Source organism: Aplysia californica, unplaced genomic scaffold (genome assembly GCF_000002075.1).
Source record: "Aplysia californica isolate F4 #8 unplaced genomic scaffold, AplCal3.0 scaffold00282, whole genome shotgun sequence".
Classification (NCBI taxonomy): Eukaryota; Metazoa; Mollusca; class Gastropoda; order Aplysiida; family Aplysiidae; genus Aplysia; species Aplysia californica.
Genome location: NW_004797552.1, coordinates 790766 through 812275, shown reverse-complemented (window position 1 = coordinate 812275; position 21510 = coordinate 790766). Strand labels below are relative to the sequence as shown.

The 21510-nt window shown below is 40.0% G+C and overlaps 2 protein-coding genes and 1 long non-coding RNA gene across 6 annotated transcripts; all 3 read right to left on the bottom strand.

Annotated features, from left to right (window-relative positions):
• Positions 1 to 121: 121 nt before the first annotated feature.
• LOC101860024 (zinc finger protein 43) lies at positions 122 to 6993 on the bottom strand. 4 transcript variants are annotated; one of them, XM_013084277.2, is made up of 4 exons: positions 5845 to 6992; positions 5182 to 5268; positions 2904 to 3070; positions 122 to 1946 (listed from the first exon to the last, which is right to left on the bottom strand). In XM_013084277.2, exons 1-4 carry the CDS (start codon positions 6746 to 6748, stop codon positions 837 to 839), a joined length of 2268 nt encoding a protein of 755 aa, XP_012939731.1. In that variant the 5' UTR covers positions 6749 to 6992; the 3' UTR covers positions 122 to 836. The 4 variants fall into 4 exon arrangements, with proteins under 4 accessions (XP_012939731.1, XP_012939727.1, XP_012939729.1 ...); XM_013084273.2 differs by having other exon boundaries at positions 122 to 3070; positions 5845 to 6993; XM_013084275.2 differs by lacking the exon at positions 5182 to 5268 and having other exon boundaries at positions 122 to 3070; positions 5845 to 6993.
• Positions 6994 to 9762: 2769 nt separating this feature from the next.
• Positions 9763 to 14411, bottom strand: LOC106012174. The gene is made up of 2 exons (XR_001184959.2): positions 13898 to 14411; positions 9763 to 9887 (listed from the first exon to the last, which is right to left on the bottom strand). It is a non-coding gene; the product is annotated as an uncharacterized LOC106012174 (long non-coding RNA).
• An 806-nt stretch (positions 14412 to 15217) lies between these two features.
• Positions 15218 to 21504, bottom strand: LOC118477899 (zinc finger protein 708-like). The gene is given in 3 exon segments (XM_035970538.1): positions 15218 to 17154; positions 17156 to 18555; positions 21277 to 21504. Coding segments are annotated over 3 exon segments (2175 nt in total). The 5' UTR covers positions 21479 to 21504; the 3' UTR covers positions 15218 to 16581.
• Positions 21505 to 21510: the final 6 nt, after the last annotated feature.

Here is a 21510-nt window from a genome sequence, read left to right as displayed (position 1 = left end):
ATATATATATGAAGCTCCTGTGGTAGGCCTACACACAATTGAATTGACCCAAGTTTATTTGGAATTTTTAAAAAAAGAAATAATAATAAAAAGATTACAAAATCAGCACCAAAGTCATTCATATGTGTTTGAAAGACGTTCTTATTTTATTAAATAAAACAAACGTTATATAAATGAACATTTTATAAAAGTTTAATGATTCATTAGCCAACATATTTCATGGGGATGCGGCTCAACTATCATAACTCTGGTTTTTCACATTTAACAGGAGGAGAAAAAAAACTTAACTGATTTTTCACCTCTATATCCATCAAAGATACCTGCTAGGCTGAGGTTTTATGATTTATTGTAAAACAGAACCCAACTTTTTTTTAAAATACAGAAATAAAGAATTAATACAGGCAAAAACAGATAAAACTGTCCCCATCGTTTTATGCAAGAAAAATTCAGAAATTATGCAAACTTAGCCCAAAAATGTGAAATTATGCGATTCTGTTAATTTTAACAAAGAATGATATAGGAAAATATTTAGAAATTATGCAAAAAATGATCAAATTTTGCTAAATTATGCGGGGTGCATAAAACCATGGGGACAGATCAAATTCAACTGATTAAATTGTTCCTGGCACACGTTCTGAACAAATGAGAAGCCAGAAGTAACATGATAATACCGTGAAGCCCGCCTAAAGTGAACACGCTTTATTTGAACAATCGGTAGAACTGAACCATATTCTGTGGTTCCGATTGAATTTGTTTAAGTAAAGAAGAGTGGATAAAATGTTCTGATGGAGGTCACAGACTCTCTCCACAGCACCGATGTCACCAGAAAGTTCACACTAAGCTTTTTCTCCAGTGTGTATTCTTTCGTGACTTTGTAAATTGCTACTTAATGTAAATGTGGCACCACAAACTTCACACTTGTAAGGTTTTTCTCCTGTGTGTATTCTTTTGTGTGTCTGTAGATTTCCACTTTCTGTAAATCCGACACCACAAATGTCACACTTGTAAAGTTTTTCTCTTGTGTGTATTCTTTTGTGATTTCGTAAATTGGAACTGAATGTAAATGTGGCACCACAAACTTCACACTTGTAAGGTTTTTCTCCTGTGTGTATTCTTTTGTGACTCTGTAGATTTCCGTTCTGTGTAAACGTGGCACCACAAACTTCACACTTGTAAGGTTTTTCTCCTCTGTGTATTCTTTTGTGTTTCTGTAGATTACTGCTACTAGCAAAAGTGACACCACAAACTTCACACTGGTAACGTTTTTTTCCTGAGTGTATTCTTTTGTGACGCTGTAGATCGCTACCATATGCAAAAGTGGCACCACAAACTTCACACTTGTACGATTTTTCTCCTGAATGTATTCTTTTGTGTTTATGTAGACTACTGCTACAAGTAAATGTGACACCACAAACTTCACACTTGCAAGGTCTATCTATTGTGTATGTTCTTTTGTGCCTCTGTAGGTCACCTAGTTCTGTAAACATCTCAAGACAGACATTACACTTGTGAGGTTGTTCTCCAGAGTATCTGCTTTCCCTGACCAGAGACCTTGGAACAACTTGGCAACCAGCGCCCATCTCTTTGTACACTTTTGGGGGTGTGGTACTAGAAGATTCCGTAGAATTCATACAACTGGCAAAAGACTTAGCACAAGAAAGGTTGAAATCGGGACCTTGTCCCATGGACTGTTTACTATCACAAGACATACGACTTTTGCCGCCAGACTCATGCTTTGAACTTACGTTAAGACGATTTCCTGGCCCTGTCTGTGAAACAATCTTACACACATCACTTTCCACACCAATATCATCAGCTTTCGCTTCACTTGCAAAAGCACAGTCATTTAAACTCATGTCACATTCTTCGTAGAGATTTCTGTTGTCCATCTGCTTGTCACCTGCTATGTTCTGATGGAGGTCACAGACTCTCTCCACAGCACCGATGTCACCAGAAAGTTCACACTTAGGTTTTTCTCCTTTGTGTATTCTTTTGTGACTTTGTAAATTGCTACTTAATGTAAATGTGGCACCACAAACTTCACACTTGTAAGGTTTTTCTCCTGAGTGTATTCTTTTGTGATCATGTAGACTGTTACCACTTGTAAACGTGGCACCACAAACTTCACACTTGTAAGGTTTTTCTCTCGTGTGTATTCTTTTGTGTTTATGTAGACTACTGCTACTAGCAAAAGTGACACCACAAACTTCACACTGGTAATGTGTTTTAGTTGAGTGTGTTCTTTTGTGACGAAAAAGACAGCTACCGTGAGCAAAAGTGGCACCACAAACTTCACATTTGTAAGGTTTTTCCCCAGTGTGTATTCTCTTGTGATCCTGTAGACTGCTACCACGTGTAAACGTGGCACCACAAACTTCACACTTGTAAGGTTTTTCTCCTGTGTGTGTTCTTTTGTGCCGCTGTAGACTGATACCTTGTGTAAAGGTTGCACGACAAACTTCACACTTGTAAGGTTTTTCTCCTGTGTGTATTCTTTTGTGACTCTGTAGATGTCCACTCTGTTTAAATGTGGCACCACAAACTTCACACTCGTAAGGTTTTTCTCCTGTGTGTGTTCTTTTGTGATCCTGTAGACTTCTACAACGTGTAAATGTGGCACCACAAACTTCACACTTGTAAGGTCTTTCTCTTGTGTGTGTTCCTTTGTGATCCTGTAGATGTCTGCTCTTGGTAAATGCAGCACCACAAACTTCAGACTGGTGAGGCCTATCTCTTGTGTGGTTTTTTTCGTGTGTCTGTAAGTTACCTACTTCTGAAAACATTTCACCACAGACTTTACACTCATGAGGTTTTTCCCGACCATGGTAGAGATTTCTGTTGTCCATCTGCTTGTCACCTGCTATGTTCTGATGGAGGTCACAGACTCTCTCCACAGCACCGATGTCACCAGAAGAGGTTTCTTTCCGGACACTGCCAACATTCTCTTCATAGACCCTTTGTCCTGTCTGAAATCTGCAGCTTGAACTTTGACCTTGTCTTCTCTGCATATCACTTGTCTGTTGTACCGGGTGACCGGAAGTCAGTGGCCAATGAGGGGAAGTCGAGACATCTGAAAGAAGACAAGTAACGGACAAGTTATCTACTGACAGTAAGAGGAACCATCTAGAAGAAGACAAAAATTATGAATTTGTGAACAATTTATCTAACCAAGTTTATTCAACTTACAGTACAATCCGCTTTTATCGACATACTTTGGGAAATGGATTTGATGTCGATACATAAAAATGCTGTAAAGTTTATTGTTAGCTTGATTTTTCGAGACATCTGGAAAAGACAAATAACGGACAAGTTATCTAACCCTGACAGTAAGATGAAACATCTGGAAGAAGACAAATAATGGACAAGAAATCTAGCACTGACAGTAAGATGAAACATCTGGAAGAAGACAAATAATGGACAAGTTATCTAACACTAACACTGATGGTAAGATGAAACATCTGGTATTAACATTTTTTATTTTTGGTTAATGTTTTATGAATCTCACAACTGAAACATTTGGAAGACGACAATTAAAGGACAAGTTATCTAACTACAATAAAACACGGCTATAGCAGGACATTTTGTTCCAGAAGAAAAAACCTGCTGTAAAGCGAGTTCCCGCTATAGGAATGCAAAGGGGAATTTACTTAAAAACTTCTAAAAATCCACATCTCACTTCCATAGCAATAAAATTTGCGCTTTTGATTAGTCTTCCTTTTCTTGTCAACTTCGTTGATTATCTCGGCTTTTAATTCGAGTGAGAAACATTTCCTTTTGTCATTGTTGGAAGCCATCTTTTCCTCGGTTTCGTTGCTTGTGCTGTCTATCGTATCGGAAGAGCAACTGTAGAACTGGTGAAGTGGATTCGTGCGTATGCCTATGAGCATCAACGATCACAATTCAATGAATCAGGAATCACACAGCATGCCATGCTCTCCTCTTCTTTTACTTTTTGGCCTAGCCTAGGCCTAGGGCTATGGCCTATACGCTCTCATACTGAGCCTCTAAGCTTTTGGAGTGGCTCACGTAACGCGTCTCTCCGCACCATCTCTCTCTGCCACACCTCACTCCGTTGACTGCCTGTTTTGGAGCCCGCCTACAGACCCCCCACCCCTTCCCCCCAGATAGAGCTCGCTCGATCTCTCCTGTTGTATCCGAGTTCGGGATTTTCCTTGCCCCGCTAAACCCGAGCACAGGTAATCGAGTTTACATAGAGAAAAAAAAGGAGATTTCAGTAAGGTCCCGCTGTGGGGATGGTACTGCTGTAGCGGGTGCCGCGTAATTGTGTTCTGCTGTATTCTCTTTATTATGAACGAGATATCTACCCAAGTTTATCTAACATATAAATAACATATTATAATGAATCTAATGACAGGAAAAGAATGATCAAGATGAGATGTGGCTGCTATCCTACACACTTAAAACACAAGCCTGAAATTTACTATGACTGTCTACACATTCATCCCACTTGTGCTTTTCGTCCCTTTTCTCAAACATCATGTCATTTTTTTACATTTCAAGAGAAGGAACAGACAACAACCACAGGAACACTGGGTTATTTTCTGTAATCGTAAATGTTGGAGACCTGTGATTTCTTTCCACCGACCCACAAAAAGGAATGACAAAAAAGTGGTCAGCACGTCTGCGTTGTACAGGCATAAAGTCAAAGAAAAGACAGTTTGCCGTGTCATGTCACCGTGTGATGGAATGAGGAAGTGGACAGTGAGTCTAATGACACTGACAATCATTCACTGTAAAAAAACAACAACCCAACTTTCTTTAATTTCAAAGGAGATGGTGCTGCACATCTATCGTAGCAGTAGCTCAAAACTACAATATATATTCTATTTATACACATTATATAATAATGTTATTTTGCCTAAATTGTCCACCCTTTAGCTCTCCATGCCAAGCTGTAGCCACCAGTAGTTGTACCTCACTACCATTTTAAAAACCGACGGCACAAACCATTTGCTTTTCTCCTGTCCACAAACTTAAACCATAAAGTAAATAAACGTCTGGAGAAACTTCAAAGGAACTGTGCCACCTCAGCTTGTCGGTGTATCTGGTGACAAGGCTTCTATGGGATCACAGTGACGCAAAATGTCTGGGACTAATGAGAATCAGGTAAAGGGGTTTTAAAAAGTACGTCTATCAGTCAAACCCCGTTATACCGCCTACCTTGGGATGAGCATGAAGTTGGCGGTACAATGGGGCTGGCGGTATAATGGGATAGACGCACCAACTGCCATCTTGACCTGTGGTAGACTGGTAGAGACTAGAGACAATTAAACTGTGGCCAATCTTGACTCATCTAGATCTGTCTAGCATGATTGCCATGTGCAGGGGAAAAATAAGAAATTACCAATTGCAACAGGTACAGTAGTTTTGCACTATTACATAAATTGTCTGACTGTTTCAAGTCCTGCTTTTTGCTTATTTTTTTATGCCGGGTGAAATTTTATTATCTACATTTAGAATGAATTTGAGCCTTGATAACTTTTTCGGATTTTAATTATATATCAACAGCAATTCCATTGCCACTACAGCTTTTTCTGATCCAATAAAAGCAGATCTACTTTGAAACACTTTACATTTCTTCGTGGTATTCTTTTATATAAAATAAAGTCTATTAACACTCAGATTCAATGAACATTATATATATATATGTACGTTGGGCCAAATAAATTTTCATGCCAGTATAACTGCATGATAATAATAATATGCACCTGGGATGTCTTGGAATTGCTGATTTTTTAACAACTGACAACTTGACAAACCGCATCAAGAAATGCTTAGCACATCATATATAGAAAAGTCCACACACAGAAGGATTCTACATACCAGAACTCTCACCATGATCCCAGCTGGCCCTGACAACAGATCCTGAACTTGTGACTGGATCAGAAGAGAAAGTTGAAGTTGGACTACTGGAAGCAACAACATCAGTGTCGGGGCTGGCACTCTGCTCCATACACAAGCTCCTCACATTGGAGATTTTCAGCTGTAGTCCTCCAGCCTGACTCATGTGATCCTCAACAAACACGGGCTCAGCACACGTATCCTCCACATCTCCCACTTGTCCTTCTGTCTTTCCTACCTCTCCAAAGTCTGGACCTTCCCATTCTGACACTTCTTCTTTCACAAAATTCTCCACTTTTGGTCTCACTTCATCACCAAAGTCAGGAAAATGTCCAAATAGTGGTTCCGTTTTCACCGTACAGATATCTGTGAGGCACTCTGGTTTAATGACAGGTTTCACGTCTTCCTCCTCTGTACAGATAGGCTCATCTTTTACTACACTGTGTCTGAGAGTCAGGCTACTTTCACTTTCAACGTTCAGTTTGTCATTTGTCTCGGCCTTGACGTCACACAGACATTCAAAACTGGGTTCTTCTTTTACTGACAGATGTTCCTCATCAACACCCACAGATTCACTTTCCCTGCCTATAACTATTATAATGTCATGTTTTTTTACATCTTCCCTTAAACTGTTAGTACAAAGAGTACCCGTACTAGTACTAGATCTAGATCTAGTCCCAGAACTAGACGTAAGTTCACTTTTAACAACTATGCTATCAATCCCAAGATTCACACCTTCTCCAGAAGAACAAGGAACAAATAAATCACAAGTTTTCACACATCCAGAGCCATTATCATTTCCAGAGTTAAGTCTATACATTGTTATTGTTGTGTCTTCCTCACAGTTGGCGTCCATTTGTTTACTTGTGTAGGAAATGTCAGCCATCTTGATAACACAGTCACAATGTCAATGATGACACTACCCTAACATGTACACACAATTACTTCTATAAAAACGAATAAACATTGCCATGAAGAGGAAGTCAAACTGACTTCATGTTCCAAATTTGATACGTTCAAGCATAGATAGAGATAGGCCAAGATAGATGGCGTCCAAATTCTAGGATCAAACAAGTATGAAGACCTTTAGAACAGTTTTAGCAGTATAGTATGTAGGCCTATCAGCCTTTAATAGTTGTATTCGGTCAATTTATTATTATTATTATTATTATTATTATTATTATTTATTATTATTATTATTCCTATCATAATTGTTAGGAAGAGGCTAGTCGTACTGGTGATCTTATACTTTAGCACGTTAAATTCTTCAATTGAGGACTTCCGAAACGAGCGACCACTATTAGATCTGGATCTAAATTCTATATCATCAAGATTACACTAGATCTAATGGCTTCCAAAATCATGATGGAAGACCGAAAACCACTGTTATACGATCTGTTGATGGACAAAATTACGGTAGTTTGCGCATTTTTAGGCCCAGTTCAAAGTTTTGAAGGTCTGAGTCGGGGATTAGTAGACTTTGGGAAGTTAACGTGCTAAAGTATTAAGATAGCTGTACTTCAAATATACTCCACTACTCTCCATGAGGATCTTTGCTTATGGCTAGACCTGCAAACAGAAAACAATAGGCCTGCTGAATTGTAAATACATTTTTAGTTTGCATGCAGTACCTAAAGTATTTGTATTTGAGACGAAACCAGGTGCCTTACACTGACAGTGACAGACAGCGCATGTATTTTAAACCTGAATCATTACTAATGAGAGCTGTGTACTCAACAGGTTTCTAACAGGGCTAAGGCTGCGCGCTGCGCGACTCACGCACTGAAATCTAGATTCTAAGAAAGAACGTTTTATTCAGAGACCCTTCAGATTAGGCAGATCCATCATCCAGTGCCAGATCTGTGACAGACATCGGCGATCATGGTTCTCCATTCATTCCCTTGTTCGGATGCTCTCAAAAAAGCTACGTTTCCCTCCTGATCTTTCCCTGTTACCCATTTGTTTAGGTTACCAAAGTATGTTGTTCTGGGCCTATCGCCCTGCCTCGCTTGCCCTCAATTTTGCCAGTGAGAGCTCGGTGTTCAAGACCCAAATGTCTATTTATAACCTAGCATCTGCGTTTGTTGCCATTTTTTTGTCCAAAAGTTGCCACAAAAATGGCAAAAGTTGCCATAAAAGTTGCCATTAATTTTCAAGCTTTCAATTCTCTGTGACGACGTATATCAATACAGTGGAAACCTGGTATAACAGGGATGGTGGGAGTAGAGAAAACGTCCTGTTATATGCAAGGAAAGTGAGCATTTGTGGACTAATCCAGCTGTACTTATTCATGGATAGTTTCCCTAGCCACAAGTACCCACGAACATGGGTTTTGGCACCGACTTTCTCCTTACGTCCTTAAAACCACATCAGAAGAGCTTGGTTCACAGCATCTGCATCGGGTAGTCTCGTCTTCTTTCGATCCAGAGCGAACTTTTCATTTGAGTATGCTGCCACTGTCTTCTCTCTATCCTTGATAATGGTGGGAATCGACCCTTTGTGGAATGTCGAACTGACGACAAATCTCTGCCAGTAGAGCTTGCTTTTTGTGAACAGTCTAGATTATTTCGTAATTTTTGTCAATTGAAAGGCATTTTCTCTTGCGCTTGACATCGTTGGTGACCATAATGAAAGAAGTAGGCTTAGATCTAGGCCGACCGATCGTCCTCTCTCTCTCTCTCTCCCTCTCTCTCCCTCTCTTTCTCTCTCTCTCTCTCTCTCCCTCTCTTTCTCTCTCTCCCTCTCTTTCTCTCTCTCTCACTTTTTACACATTGTTAACGAGCCTTTGTCCCTGCTATAACCGGTTGGGCTCCGATGAGGCCCTGTTATTGCCGATAACTTTTAATAGAGACAAAGAGTAGGAAAAAACGGGGATTTTAAACATCCCTGTTATTACCGGATCCCTGTTATTTCCGGGCCTGTTATATATATGGTTTCCACTGTACCTTGATTTTTGATAAAGGCAACTTACTCTCAAGCACCAGAATTTCTTGAGCTCTATTTTAAGCATCCAGAAAATCATTTGTAGCCATACAGAGTGAAAAAAAAAAGGTTTCACAAGAGAATGAAATCAAAATGAGAACAGCACATAGCCTAAACAACCACAACAATTAACTGATAAGGGCGTGCGTCCATCTATCCGAAGATTGGCCGTTCTAACCCAAAACGTGCGTAATTCAAGAAAACGTATAGGATATTACATCATGTTGTTGTTGTGGGGTTTTTGTGAGACATGGGGGGGGGGGTTATTAGTAGAGTTTTTTTGGCGCTCGTAACTTCATAAGATTATCCTATATGAATATGAGCGCCAGAAGATAAGAGGTGTTACAAGAGAGAGTAACAAACAAAAAAAATAGAAGGGGAAGATAAGGACGATAGATGTTTGATAGGAAAGAAGGAGCAACAGCAAACCACACCAGAGCAACCGCCAACCACCCACTTACATGTAAATTATGGAATTACACTTAAGGGGCCTATGTCAGTACATGCGTTCGGTTTTGGTGGAGACGCGCTCTAACATAGAACACATGTATATTTTGGCCATGTGTAGCTTTGCCCTAGGCCTAGGCTAGATCCTATGTCCGCGCGCGTGGCTGTGTGCATCTGCCTTCCTCTCCGCCCGTGTGAGTGTGTGTCCATCACTTGCGTTCTTTGTGTTTCTCTTCACACACTCAACTGCTGCGGTATAGACTATGTTCGAACTTCGATGGGTCATCATGAAAATATTGACTGTCTTGTAAATCAAGCGTGCTTGAAGCCGAAGTAACCGTGTCTTAAAGGCGTGTAATTTAATATATATAGCAAAAATTCGGTAAGAGCCATTTAGCGTGCTTGAGTCCGAAACGTGCTTTAAGCCGGCACGGACTGTATATGAAGCTCATGTGGTAGGCCTACACACAATTGAATTGACCCAAGTTTATTTGGAACAAACAAAAAAAAGAAATAATAATAAAAATATGACAAAATCAGCACCAAAGTAATTCATATGTTGAAAGACGTTCTTAGTTTATTAAATAAAGGGTGACCTTATTTAGGCCACACTGTGGCCTAAATAAGCTAAAAAAACCCTTCCTTATCTTATTTAGGCCACATCATATGGTAGATTTCTTGAACTAACCATGGATTCGGAAGGTCGAGATTCTACTGATCTTTTTATTTAGTGCGGGGATTATTTCAAAATAGAGGATGATACTAAATGATGAGTGGACCAAGGGTAAGAGTTGTGTGTCTGTGTGTGTGCGTGTGTGTGTGCGTGTGTGTGTGTGTGTTTGTTTTGTCTGTGGTTGTGGTGAGAGAGAGATCGAGAGAGAGAGAGATCGAGAGAGAGAGAGAGAGAGAGAGAGAGAGAGAGAGAGAGAGAGAGAGAGAGTAAATGTAATAATGTGTTTGTATGTGTGTAATGTGTGAATGTTATTGTGTGCATGAGTGTCTATCTCAGTTGTACGGTCCAAATGTACATTATTTTGTTGAGAATTTTACATAGAACTCAACTACAAAACACCTTTATATATATATATATACAAAGTCACAGAAATATTTTTTTGGTGCTTATTGAGGTGCGGTACAGGGTGATTTCACCTGAAAGGATAATTGGTCAAATTGGGCAATATCTTTATAATGCTAATACTAATGGTCATATTTAGACAAATCCTATTCATTCTCTTTTTTTTCTTAACAGCTCATGGTTATTAAAGAGTAAGCAAACTAGATCAAGGTAGTAATTTCGGATTCCTAATATTATGGGCATTCTTTAAAAAATTTAACTTGTTTTTAGCGCTTTTCTCAACGTAAAACGGATTCCGTTAAAAAAAACAACAACAATGACCTTATCTTTCTTTTTCAAGGTATTGTGCATACATTTGTGTGAAACTATTTTATTCTATGCTTTCATGCACATGAAAAAAGCTAATAAAGTCAAGCAAAATGTGCATCAGAGACATAGATCTAGTAGTAGGCCCACTGGAACATTTTTTAAACCGTTAAAAAGATGACCAGAAAATAACAAAATTATCTTATGATCTTCACTTGCACTTGCAATTTTTTGACAAATTATAGTCTACCTCATTATCTTTTTTTTCCACCTTTTTCTTCACTATTCATGACAACTGGCATGTTTTTCAGTTATTATCAAGGAAGTGGATAGGTGGACCGCGGGGTCTACCTAACAAAATGCTAGGTTTTAGGATGTGAACCCCGGAGTCAGCGTAGTGAAATAAGTAGATCTAGGTTTAACTAAGGATCGGTGGACCCCGGGGTCAACATAGTGAAATAAGTAGATCTCAGTTTATTTTATAGTAGGACTGGCGGAGCCCGTGGTCAACGTAGTGAAACTATAAGTAGATCTGGGTTTAATAAGAATTGGTGGACCCCGGGGTCAACGTAGTGAAATCAGTAGATCTAGGTTTAATTAAGAATTGGTGGACCCTGGGGTCAACGTAGTGAAATAAGTACATGTTGATCTAGGTTTAATTTTAAGGATTGGTGGACCCTGGAGTCAACGTAGTGAAATAGGTAGGTTTAAGGTGGACCCCAGGGTCTACCTAACGTTTGGTTTTAGAATAGGTGGACCATGCGGTCACCGTAGTTAAGTAAAATATAAAGGTTTAATTTAATCACGGTGTCCCGGGGGTCCACCAATCCTTAATTAAACCTTCTTATTCCTCTACGGCTATGGTGACTCCGGGGTCCACCAATCCTTTTAAAATTAAACCTACTTATTTCACTACGATGACCCCGGGGCCCACCTGTCCTAAAACCTAGTACTTCGCTATGCAGACCCCGGAGTCCATCTATCCTCTACAGGACTATACTATTATCAATTTGCAATTTTCATTGATTTTCATTTTTTTTTTTTTTATATTGAATCAGAGACTCACTGTCTAAAAAGTCCACTGCTAATGCTATTCTTATCAAAGAAAAGGCACAATTTGACTTTAAGACATGTCAAAAAAAGAGTTTTAAAAATATCCAGAAAATAACATAAAATGATTATATAGATCTAGATCTAAAGATATTTTATTATGTATATATACTTAAAAGTAAAAGACAGAGCAGACGCTTACAATGTAAATCCTGTGCTCTACAAGTACAAGTAGAGAAAGTCTTAAGTTTGCGCAAAACAGATTTTAGAAAAAAAAAGTTGGATCTAATTATTCTAATAAAAGTAAAAGTGATTGTTATGGTGATATTTGTTATTATTAACTCTGGAAACACAGATAGTTGCTGAATCTAAAATTAACTAGAACTGTGCAATTCGTTTTATTTCAATTCCAAAGCCCAAAGGCATGGCAATGTGTTAGATCTAGATCTAGCAGTTGTAGGCTCTCTGGCTGCTTCTACTGATTCTAGACAGGGAATCTAGATCTAGCTATCACCTGCACTATTAAAGTCAAATATATGGTAAAATAAAAACAAAACTGAATCGCTTTGTCAGTCAGTACATCCCAATTGCCATAGCCGCACGTATTAATAGTTGAATATTACACTGAAGCAACACGTTATCACAGTGTGCAGGGGAGAGCAGGGTGCCCGGGTCGCTGACCGGTCGATTCGGTGGTTCGGCTATTGTAGATCTATGCATTTTTTAAGGAAAGCCCTATTACTAGATCTATTAGTGTTGTGAAAACTTCAACCTCTACAGCTAAGGCGTCAAAAGATGTTGGAAAATAATAATACGTCCTGAAGTTTCATAATTTATACAGAATAACACAGCCAGTAGTTTTTATTTCATCGAGTTATAAAAATGGCCTTGTAACTTGTTTTCAGAAGCAAATTTTAATAGTTCCAGTTCTACTGAATCGATTTTCACGCAAATTCAACCATTTTGATGACCTTTCTTTTCCTTTTAAAAAGATGTAGGCCTGTCGGATGTGGCAGTGCGATTAACACTAATTTGTTTAGACCCATCAAAACACGAGGCTTCGTGGCCGATCACAAAGGTCTACAGGGCTTATCGAGGCCGATTCGCCCTGCCGCGTGCACGTTCACTAAACTGCCTACTAGATAGAATCTACTACCAAAGATTCTCTACACGATCTTTGCTGCTGCTACTACTACTACTAGATCTACATGTACTACTACGAGACAGTACGAGAGATACTACTACGAGACAGTACGAGAGAGTGCCACTCAGGCAAAGATAGTGTAACTTTGACTCAGCCACGTTGTGTACACACTTTTTATACCCCAAATTTGACCCGGAAGTCCATTCGGAGGATTTGACCTTTTCACTTGACCAAAGAGTGCCAAAATGGTAGCCTAGATTTCGCCCCTCCATGAAGGAAAAATCTGGCCCTCATTCAAACCATTGGGATTGAGCAAAATTTTGCGTATCGTGCTTTGTTCTTACAATATTCATTATGATATATATATATATATAAGTTGTACACTGAGACAAAACTGTACTAAATGAGAAAGGTGCACCATTATGAAAGTGGAACGAACTCAGTTGCCTGAAAAGGGTGTCCCCCGGTAGTTTGAGTATGTGTGGCCTAAATAAGCTAAACCCCCCTCCCTTACCATATTTAGGCCACCTGTGGTCCATAATATAATGGGAGTGCTTATTTAGGCCACCTGTGGCCTTAATAAGCTAAACCCCCCTCCCTTACCTTATTTAGGCCATATGTGGCCTAAAAAAATTATATTATGGACCTGCATTAGACTAACATCAAAGAAAACCTGACAGAACTTTAGTTTGCAGTGACCTTCGTTAAATTAAGTAACATGTAGTCATCCAACTTTTACACACGCATGCTAATGACAATTTATAAATATACCGTAAACTGGGCTGACTCAGGAAGGTAATTGGCTGTCCCCATGGTTTTATACCAAAAAAATCCAGTGTATTGGGACTATGTCTTCAACAGAATACAGTATATATATAATATGAAGTTCCTGAGGTAGGCCTACACACAATTGAATTGACCCAAGTTTATTTGGAACAAAACAAAGAAATAATAATAAAAAGATTACAAAATCAGCACCAAAGTAATTCATATGTTGAAAGACGTTCTTAGTTTATTAAATAAAGGGTGACCGATTTTTGCCCAACCTCAACTTACGACACTTGAGCTGCTACCCTGAGAGTTATGCCTTTCCAAAAACGTGAGATACCGGGGTTGACAAGTATAAGGACCAAAATCAACTTTATGAAGGTACCGTATTCTAATTCTCCATCAGATCTATATGTAGCCTAATGATTGCTCTTACAGACTGAGTTCCTGTCACAGCTCTACCGTATGCAATAGTCTTGGTGTTATGCTGCTTTACATCATAATAGCAAAACATTTGTTAGTAACAACAATAATAAATACTTAGACCACTTCTCAGCTAGGCTGAGGTTTTATTGTAAAACAGAACACAACTTTTTTTAAGGGGAGGTAGCTATGGTACACACCAATATGACTATTGAGTTGTTATTGTGCTTGTTTTTCAGCTTCAATGTGTTTGTCTGGTGGAAATAGGATACCCTAAACTTTAAAAAAATACAGAAATACAGAAATAATACAAGCAAAAACAGATAAAACTGTCCCCATCGTTTTATGCAAGAAAAATTCTGAACTTATGCAAACTAAGCCCAAAAATGTGAAATTATGCGATTCTGTTAATTTTAACAAAGAATGATAAAGGAAAATAGAAATTATGCAAAAAATGATCAAATTTTGCAAAATTATGCGGGGTGCATAAAACCATGGGGACAGATAAAATTCAACTGATGAAATTGTTACTGTTCCTGGCACACGTTCTGAACAAACGAGAAGCCAGAAGTAACATGATAATACCGTGGAGCCCGCCTAAAATGAACACGCTTTATTTGAACAATCGGTTAAACTGAACGATATTCTGTGGTTCCGATTGAATTTGTTTTTAAGCAAAGAAGAGTGGAAAAAATAAACCGGTTTCATGGGGAAATTGGATACGGTGAACTCCCAAAATGAGTGAAAGCGAAGAACGGACCGACTTTGTCACTGTCGCCAGGCTGTGAAAGTAACATTCTTTGCCTCTGGCATCGGCAAACAATCCCTTTTTTTTTTTATAGTAGAGGGTTTTACGGCACTCGCAACTGAATAAGATCATATGACCGCGAGAAGATTAGAGGTGTTACAAGAGAGTAACAAACATAAAAAAGAAGAAGGGGAGATAAAGACAATAGATGTTTGAGTCTGATAGGAAAGAAGAAGCAGACCACACCAGAGCACCCGCCAACCACCAGCGCACAAGAGAGTGACAAACATACAAAAGAAGTAGAGGAAAATGACAATAGTAAGGATCAGGAAAGAAAAAGCAGCAGCTCCCTGTTGCAGATTAGGCAGTTATGAACGTGACATGAGTCAGCCCATTTACAATTCTTCTATGCTTGAACGAGAAATGTCCCCCCTTTGGGAATGGCCTAAAGATACTTCAGTCAGTGGCACTGCCCCGGGGGGTAAACAATCCCAGCTCGGCATTGGCAACGTCAATCTCAATCAGAAAGAAAGAGTTCTAGTCTAGGCTCGCCCGCTGTGTTGTCAACCCATCCCCCACCCCACCTTCACCATAGACCCACCACTGCGCGTAGCTACCGTCTCTAGGCCTCCACGCTACCAAAATGGGAAAAACTGAACCTCGGATAAAGTGAACTCTTTCTCCTGGTCCCAAAGAGTTCACTTTAAGCATACTCCACAGTATAAGTAAACTACCAACTGTGTAAACTTTCTTTGACAATTAAGAACATACAGTACGGTATGTCATTGTTACAAATAAGTTTCAGGTTTTTCATAACCTTCATGACACATAACACATCGGATCATAACAAAGACGACATACTTCAGTTAGGACCCAAACATTAAAATACACTAATATAATGTCCTTGGCACAAAACACTTTCCAATAAAGAGGCATATTTACACCGAAATTCAAAGTTTATACATTAAAAACTCCCCTCAATTCTATGTAATGATTTGTTCAATACAATGACAACAAACTGAAGTTAACATTGATCTGACATTCTCATAAAACACGGCATTAGTTAATAAGACTCTTTTCATAATATGCCCACACATACACAAACACACACACAAAATAAAAACATGCACACACACAAACACACACACCATCTTGAACAGGGACTCCTCCCAGAGACTCAGTGCGGATTCCGGGCAAAACAGGGGACCACAGACATGATCTTTACTGCCCGCCAATTCCAGGAAAAATGCCAGGAGCAACACTTTGACTTATTCATGACCTTTGTGAATTTAACGAAGGCCTTCGACACTGTCAGCACAGAAGGACTGAGGTGGATCACGAAGAAGTACCGAGCCCAAGTAAGTTCATCACCATCGTCAGACAGCTTCACGACGGTGTAATGGTGAAGGTTCTAGAAGACGGAGACGAGTCAGACACCTTCCCTGTGACCAATGGCGTCAAACAAGGGTGTGTCCTTGCCCCAACTCTCTTCAGTACGGTATTTTCCGCCACATGGATGTTGAAATCAACAACAGAGTTGCCAAGGTCAGCGCCGCTTTCAGGAGACTCAGCCAAAATGTCTGGGAGCACAGAGGACTCAGTCTCTCCACAAAGCTGAAGGTGTACCGGGCGGTGGTTCTTACCATCCTACTTTACGCCAGCGAGACATCGACTGTCTACAACAAACACGCCAAGCAGCTCAATCGACTCCACCTGAGCTGTCTCCGTAAAATCCTCCGCATCAGATGGCAGGACAAAGCCCCAGACACGGATCTTCTAGAGCGGGCCGGAATCCCCAGGATCTACATCCCCCCCCCAGAGAACACGAGCCAGATGGGCCGGCCACGTGGACACATCTTGGCAACCAGCACCCATCTCTTTGTACACTTTTGGGGGTGTGGTACTAGAAGATTCCGTAGAATTTATACAACTGGCAAAAGACTTAGCACAAGAAAGGTTGAAATCGGGACCTTGTCCCATGGACTGTTTACTATCACAAGACATACGACTTTTGCCGCCAGACTCATGCTTTGAACTTACGTTAAGACGATTTCCTGGCCCTGTTTGTGAAACAATCTTACACACATCACTTTCCACACCAATATCATCAGCTTTCGTTTCACTTGCAAAAGCACAGTCATTTAAACTCATGTCTCGATCTTTGTAGAGATTTCTGTTGTCCATCTGCTGGTCACCTGCTATGTTCTGATGGAAGTCACAGACTCTCTCCACAGCACCGATGTCACCAGAAAGTTCACACTTAGGTTTTTCTCTTGTGTGTGTTCTCTTGTGAATCTGTAGACTGCTACTGCATGTAAATGAGGCACCAGAAACGTCACACTTGTAAGGTGTTTTCCCCTGTGTGTATTCTTTTGTGACGAAAAAGACTGCCAGTGTGTGTAAACGTGGCACCACAAACTTCACACTTGTAAGGTTTTTCTTGTGTACCGGTATGTATTCTTTTGTGAACCTTTAGATTGCTACCATGTGTAAAAGAGGCACCACAAACTTCACACTTGTAAGGTTTTTCTCCTGTGTGAATTCTTTTGTGACATTGTAGATGTCCGCTCTGTGTAAAAGTGGCACTACAAACTTCACACTTGTAAGGTTTTTCTCCTGTGTGTGTTCTTTTGTGACGCTGTAGACTGATACCACTTGTAAAATCTGCACCACAAACTTCACACTTGTAAGGTTTTTCTCCTGTGTGTGTTATTTTGTGCTTCTGTAGAAGTCCGCTCTGTGTAAAAGTGGCACCACAAACTTCACATTTGTAAGGTTTTTCTCCTGAATGTATTCTCTTGTGATTGTGTAGACTGCTACGCTGTGTAAACGTGGCACCACAAACTTCACACTTGCAAGGTTTTTCTCGTGTACCAGTATGTATTCTTTTGTGAACCTTTAGATTGCTACCATGTGTAAAAGTGGCACCACAAACTTCACACTTGTAAGGTTTTTCTCCTGTGTGAATTCTTTTGTGACTTTGTAGATGTCCGCTCTGTGTAAAAGTGACACCACAAACTTCACACTTGTAAGGTTTTTCTCCTGTGTGAATTCTTTTGTGACGCTGTAGATGTCCGCTCCGTGTAAACGTGGCACCACAAACTTCACACTTGTAAGATTTTTCTCGTGTACCGGTATGTATTCTTTTGTGAACCGTTAAATTGTTAATACGTGTAAAAGTGGCACCACAAAATTCACACTTGTAAGGTTTTTCTCGTGTACCGGTATGTATTCTTTTGTGAACCTTTAGATTGCTACCCTTTGTAAAAGTGGCACCACAAACTTCACACTTGTAAGGTTTTTCTCCTGTGTGTGTTCTTTTGTGAAGCTGTAGACTGCTACCAAGTGTAAAATCTGCACCACAAACTTCACACTTGTAAGGTTTTTCTCCTGTGTGTGTTCTTTTGTGCCTCTGTAGAAGTCCGCTTAGTGTAAACGTGGCACCACAAACTTCACACTTGTAAGGTTTTTCTCGTGTACCGGTATGTATTCTTTTGTGACGCTTTAGACAGTGACCACGTGTAAACGTGGCACCACAAACTTCACACTTGTAAGGCTTTTCCTCTGTGTGTATTCTTTTCTGATCCCGTAGATTTCTGTCACATGTTAACGTGGCACCACAAACTTCATAGACCCTTTGTCCTATCTGAAATCTGCAGCTTGAACTTTGATCTTGTCTTCTCAGCATATCACTTGTCTGTTGTACCGGGGAACAGGAAGTCAGTGGCCTATGAGGGCAAGTCGAGGGATCTGGAAGTAGACAAAATACGGACAAGTTATCTAACCCTGACAGTACGATGAAACATCTGGAAGAAGACAAATAATGGACTAGTTATCTAACACTAATACTGATGGTAAGATGAAACATCTAGTATTAACATTTTTTTTTTTGGTTAGTGTTTTACGAATCTCGCTACTGAAACATCTGGAAGACGGCAAATAAAGGACAAGTTATCTAACCGCAATAAAACACGGTTATAGCGGGACATTTTGTTCCAGAAGAAAAATTCTGCTGTAAAGCGAGTTCCCGCTATAGGAATGCAAAGGGGAATTTACCGAAAAACTTATAAAAATCCACATAAATATCTCACTTCCATAGCAATAAAATTTGCGCTTTTGATTAGTCTTCCTTTACTTGTCAACTTCGTTGATTACCTCGACTTTTAATTCGAGTGAGAAACATTTCCTTTTGTCATTGTTAGAAGCCATCTTTTCCTCGGTTTCGTTGCTTGTGCTGTCTATCGTATCGGAAGAGCAACTGTAGAACTGGTGAAGTGGATGCGTGCGTATGCCTATGAGCATCAACGATCACAATTCAATGAATCAGGAATCACACAGCATGCCATGCTCTCCTCTTCTTTTACTTTTTGGCCTAGCCTAGGCCTAGGGTTATGGTCTATACGCTCTCATACTGAGCCTCTAAGCTTTTGGAGTGGCTCACGTAACGCGTCTCTCCGCACCATCTCTCTCTGCCACACCTCACTCCGTTGACTGCCTGTTTTGGAGCCCGCCTACAGACCCCCCACCCCTTCCCCCCAGATAGAGCTCGCTCGATCTCTCCTGTTGTATCCGAGTTCGGGACTTTCCTTGCCCCGCTAAACCCGAGCACAGGTAATCGAGTTTACATAGAGAAAAAAAAGGAGATTTCGGTAAGGTCCCGCTGTGGGGATGGTACTGCTGTAGCGGGTGCCGCGCAATTGTGTTCCGCTGAATTCTCTTTATTATGAACGAGATATCTACCCAAGTTTATCTAACATATAAATAATATATTATAATGAATCTAACAACTGAAAACGAAAGATCAAGATGAGATGTGGCTGCTATCCTACACACTTAAAACACAAGCCTGAAATTTACTCTGTCTACACATTCATCCCACTTGTGCTTTTCGTCCCTTTTCTCAAACACCATGTCATTTTTTTACATTTCAAGAGAAGGAACACACAACAACCACAGGAACACTGGGTTATTTTCTGTAATCGTAAACGTTGGAGACCTGTGATTTCTTTCCACCGACCCACAAAAAGGAATGACAAAAAAGTGGTCAGCACGTCTGCGTTGTACAGGCATAAAGACAAAGAAAAGACAGTTTGCCTTGTCATGTCACCGTGAGATGGAATGAGGAAGTGGACAGTGAGTTTAATGACACTGACAATCATTTACTGTAAAAAAAACAACAACCCAACTTTCTTTAATTTCAAAGGAGATGGTGCTGCACATCTATCGTAGCAGTAGCACAAAACTACAATATATATATACTCTATTCATACACATTCTATAATAAAAATGTTATTTTGCCTAAATTGTCCAGCCTTTAGCTCCCCATGCCAAGCTGTAGCCACCAGTAGTTGTACCTCACTACCATTTTAAAAAACGACGGCACAAACCATTTGCTTTTCTCCTGTCCACAAACTTAAACCATAAAGTAAATAAACGTCTGGAGAAACTTCAAAGGAACTGTGCCACCTAAGTTTGTCGGTGTATCTGGTAACAAGGCTTCTATATTAGTAAAAAACCAGCCAGATGACGAACGCGTGCATTTGAGCGGAGCGTGCGTTTAGGCGGAGACTACTGTACTGCTCCAGCTGAACTTTCTCGAACATTTCTGCAGGATCAGAAGCTAGATGTTGAGGCAGGACAAACACTAGAAAACCGCAGATCTCACAGAGACGTACATGAGAAAGTTCAGGAAGAGATTATACAATCAGCCGCTGAGTGAGTGCTGTGCGCTGTCTTTAGAGTGTACCTCTGGCCCGTTGAAAGTCGACAGAGATACAAATCATGTGTGTTACAATCATTTCCCCCCCACCCCCGGCTACTGAACAATGAAAGGGAAGTCTAGACATGATAGATGTAAATTTATTATAATAATGAACTGAGCACTGGTCGGTGGAAACAGATGTTGGTGTGTGCTAAGCATTGCGCCACAACTCGTTGCTCACATTGAGCTATAAAGGACTCTCAGATTCAACAAAATCCAAGGTAAGACCCGACCACTTCATTATATTTTGCACTAGATAGATCAAGTTTGACTGTATTGCATAAATTGTCCGACCGTTAAAAGTCCTGCTTTTTGCTTATTAAATTTGTTTAAGCTGGGTGAAATTTTCTACATTTAGAATGAATTTGAGCCGTGATAACTTTTTCGGATTTTAATTTTATTATATATATATATCGACAGCAATTACATTGCCACTATAGCTTTTTCTGATCCAATAAAAGCAGATCTACTTTGAAACACTTTACATTTCTTCGTGGTATTCTTTTATTTAAAATAAAGTCTATAAACACTCAGATTCAATTAACATATGTACATCGGGCCCAATAAATTTGTAATGCCAGTATAACTGCATGATAATATGTACCTGGCACGTCATGGAATTGCTCATTTTTTAACAACCTGACAAACCGCATCAAGAAAAGCAAAACACACCGTATCGAAAAGTCCATACACAGAAAGATTCTACGTACCAGAACTTTCACCGTGATCCCAGCTGGCCCTGACAACAGATCCTGAACTTGCGACTAGATCGGCAGAGAAAGTTGAAGTTGGACTACTGGAAGCAACAACATCAGTGTCGTGGCTGGCACTCTGCTCCATACACAAGCTCCTCACATTGGAGATTTTCAGCTGTAGTCCTCCAGCCTGACTCATGTGATCCTCAACAAACATGGGCTCAGCACACGTATCCTCCACATCTCCCA

What these genes read in the sequence shown, in the direction of transcription:
- LOC101860024 (XM_013084273.2), bottom strand. Translation starts at nt 6,748, where the DNA reads ATGGCTGACATTTCCTACACAAGTAAACAAATGGACGCCAACTGTGAG. An exon ending in GGATCATGGTGAGAGTTCTG is followed by an intron (nt 5,269 to 5,844) that starts GTATGTAGAATC and finishes AGTCTCTACCAG; the next exon opens with TCTACCACAGGTCAAGATGG. An exon ending in AACTTCATGCTCATCCCAAG is followed by an intron (nt 3,071 to 5,181) that starts GTAGGCGGTATA and finishes GTCTTCTTTCAG; the next exon opens with ATGTCTCGACTTCCCCTCAT.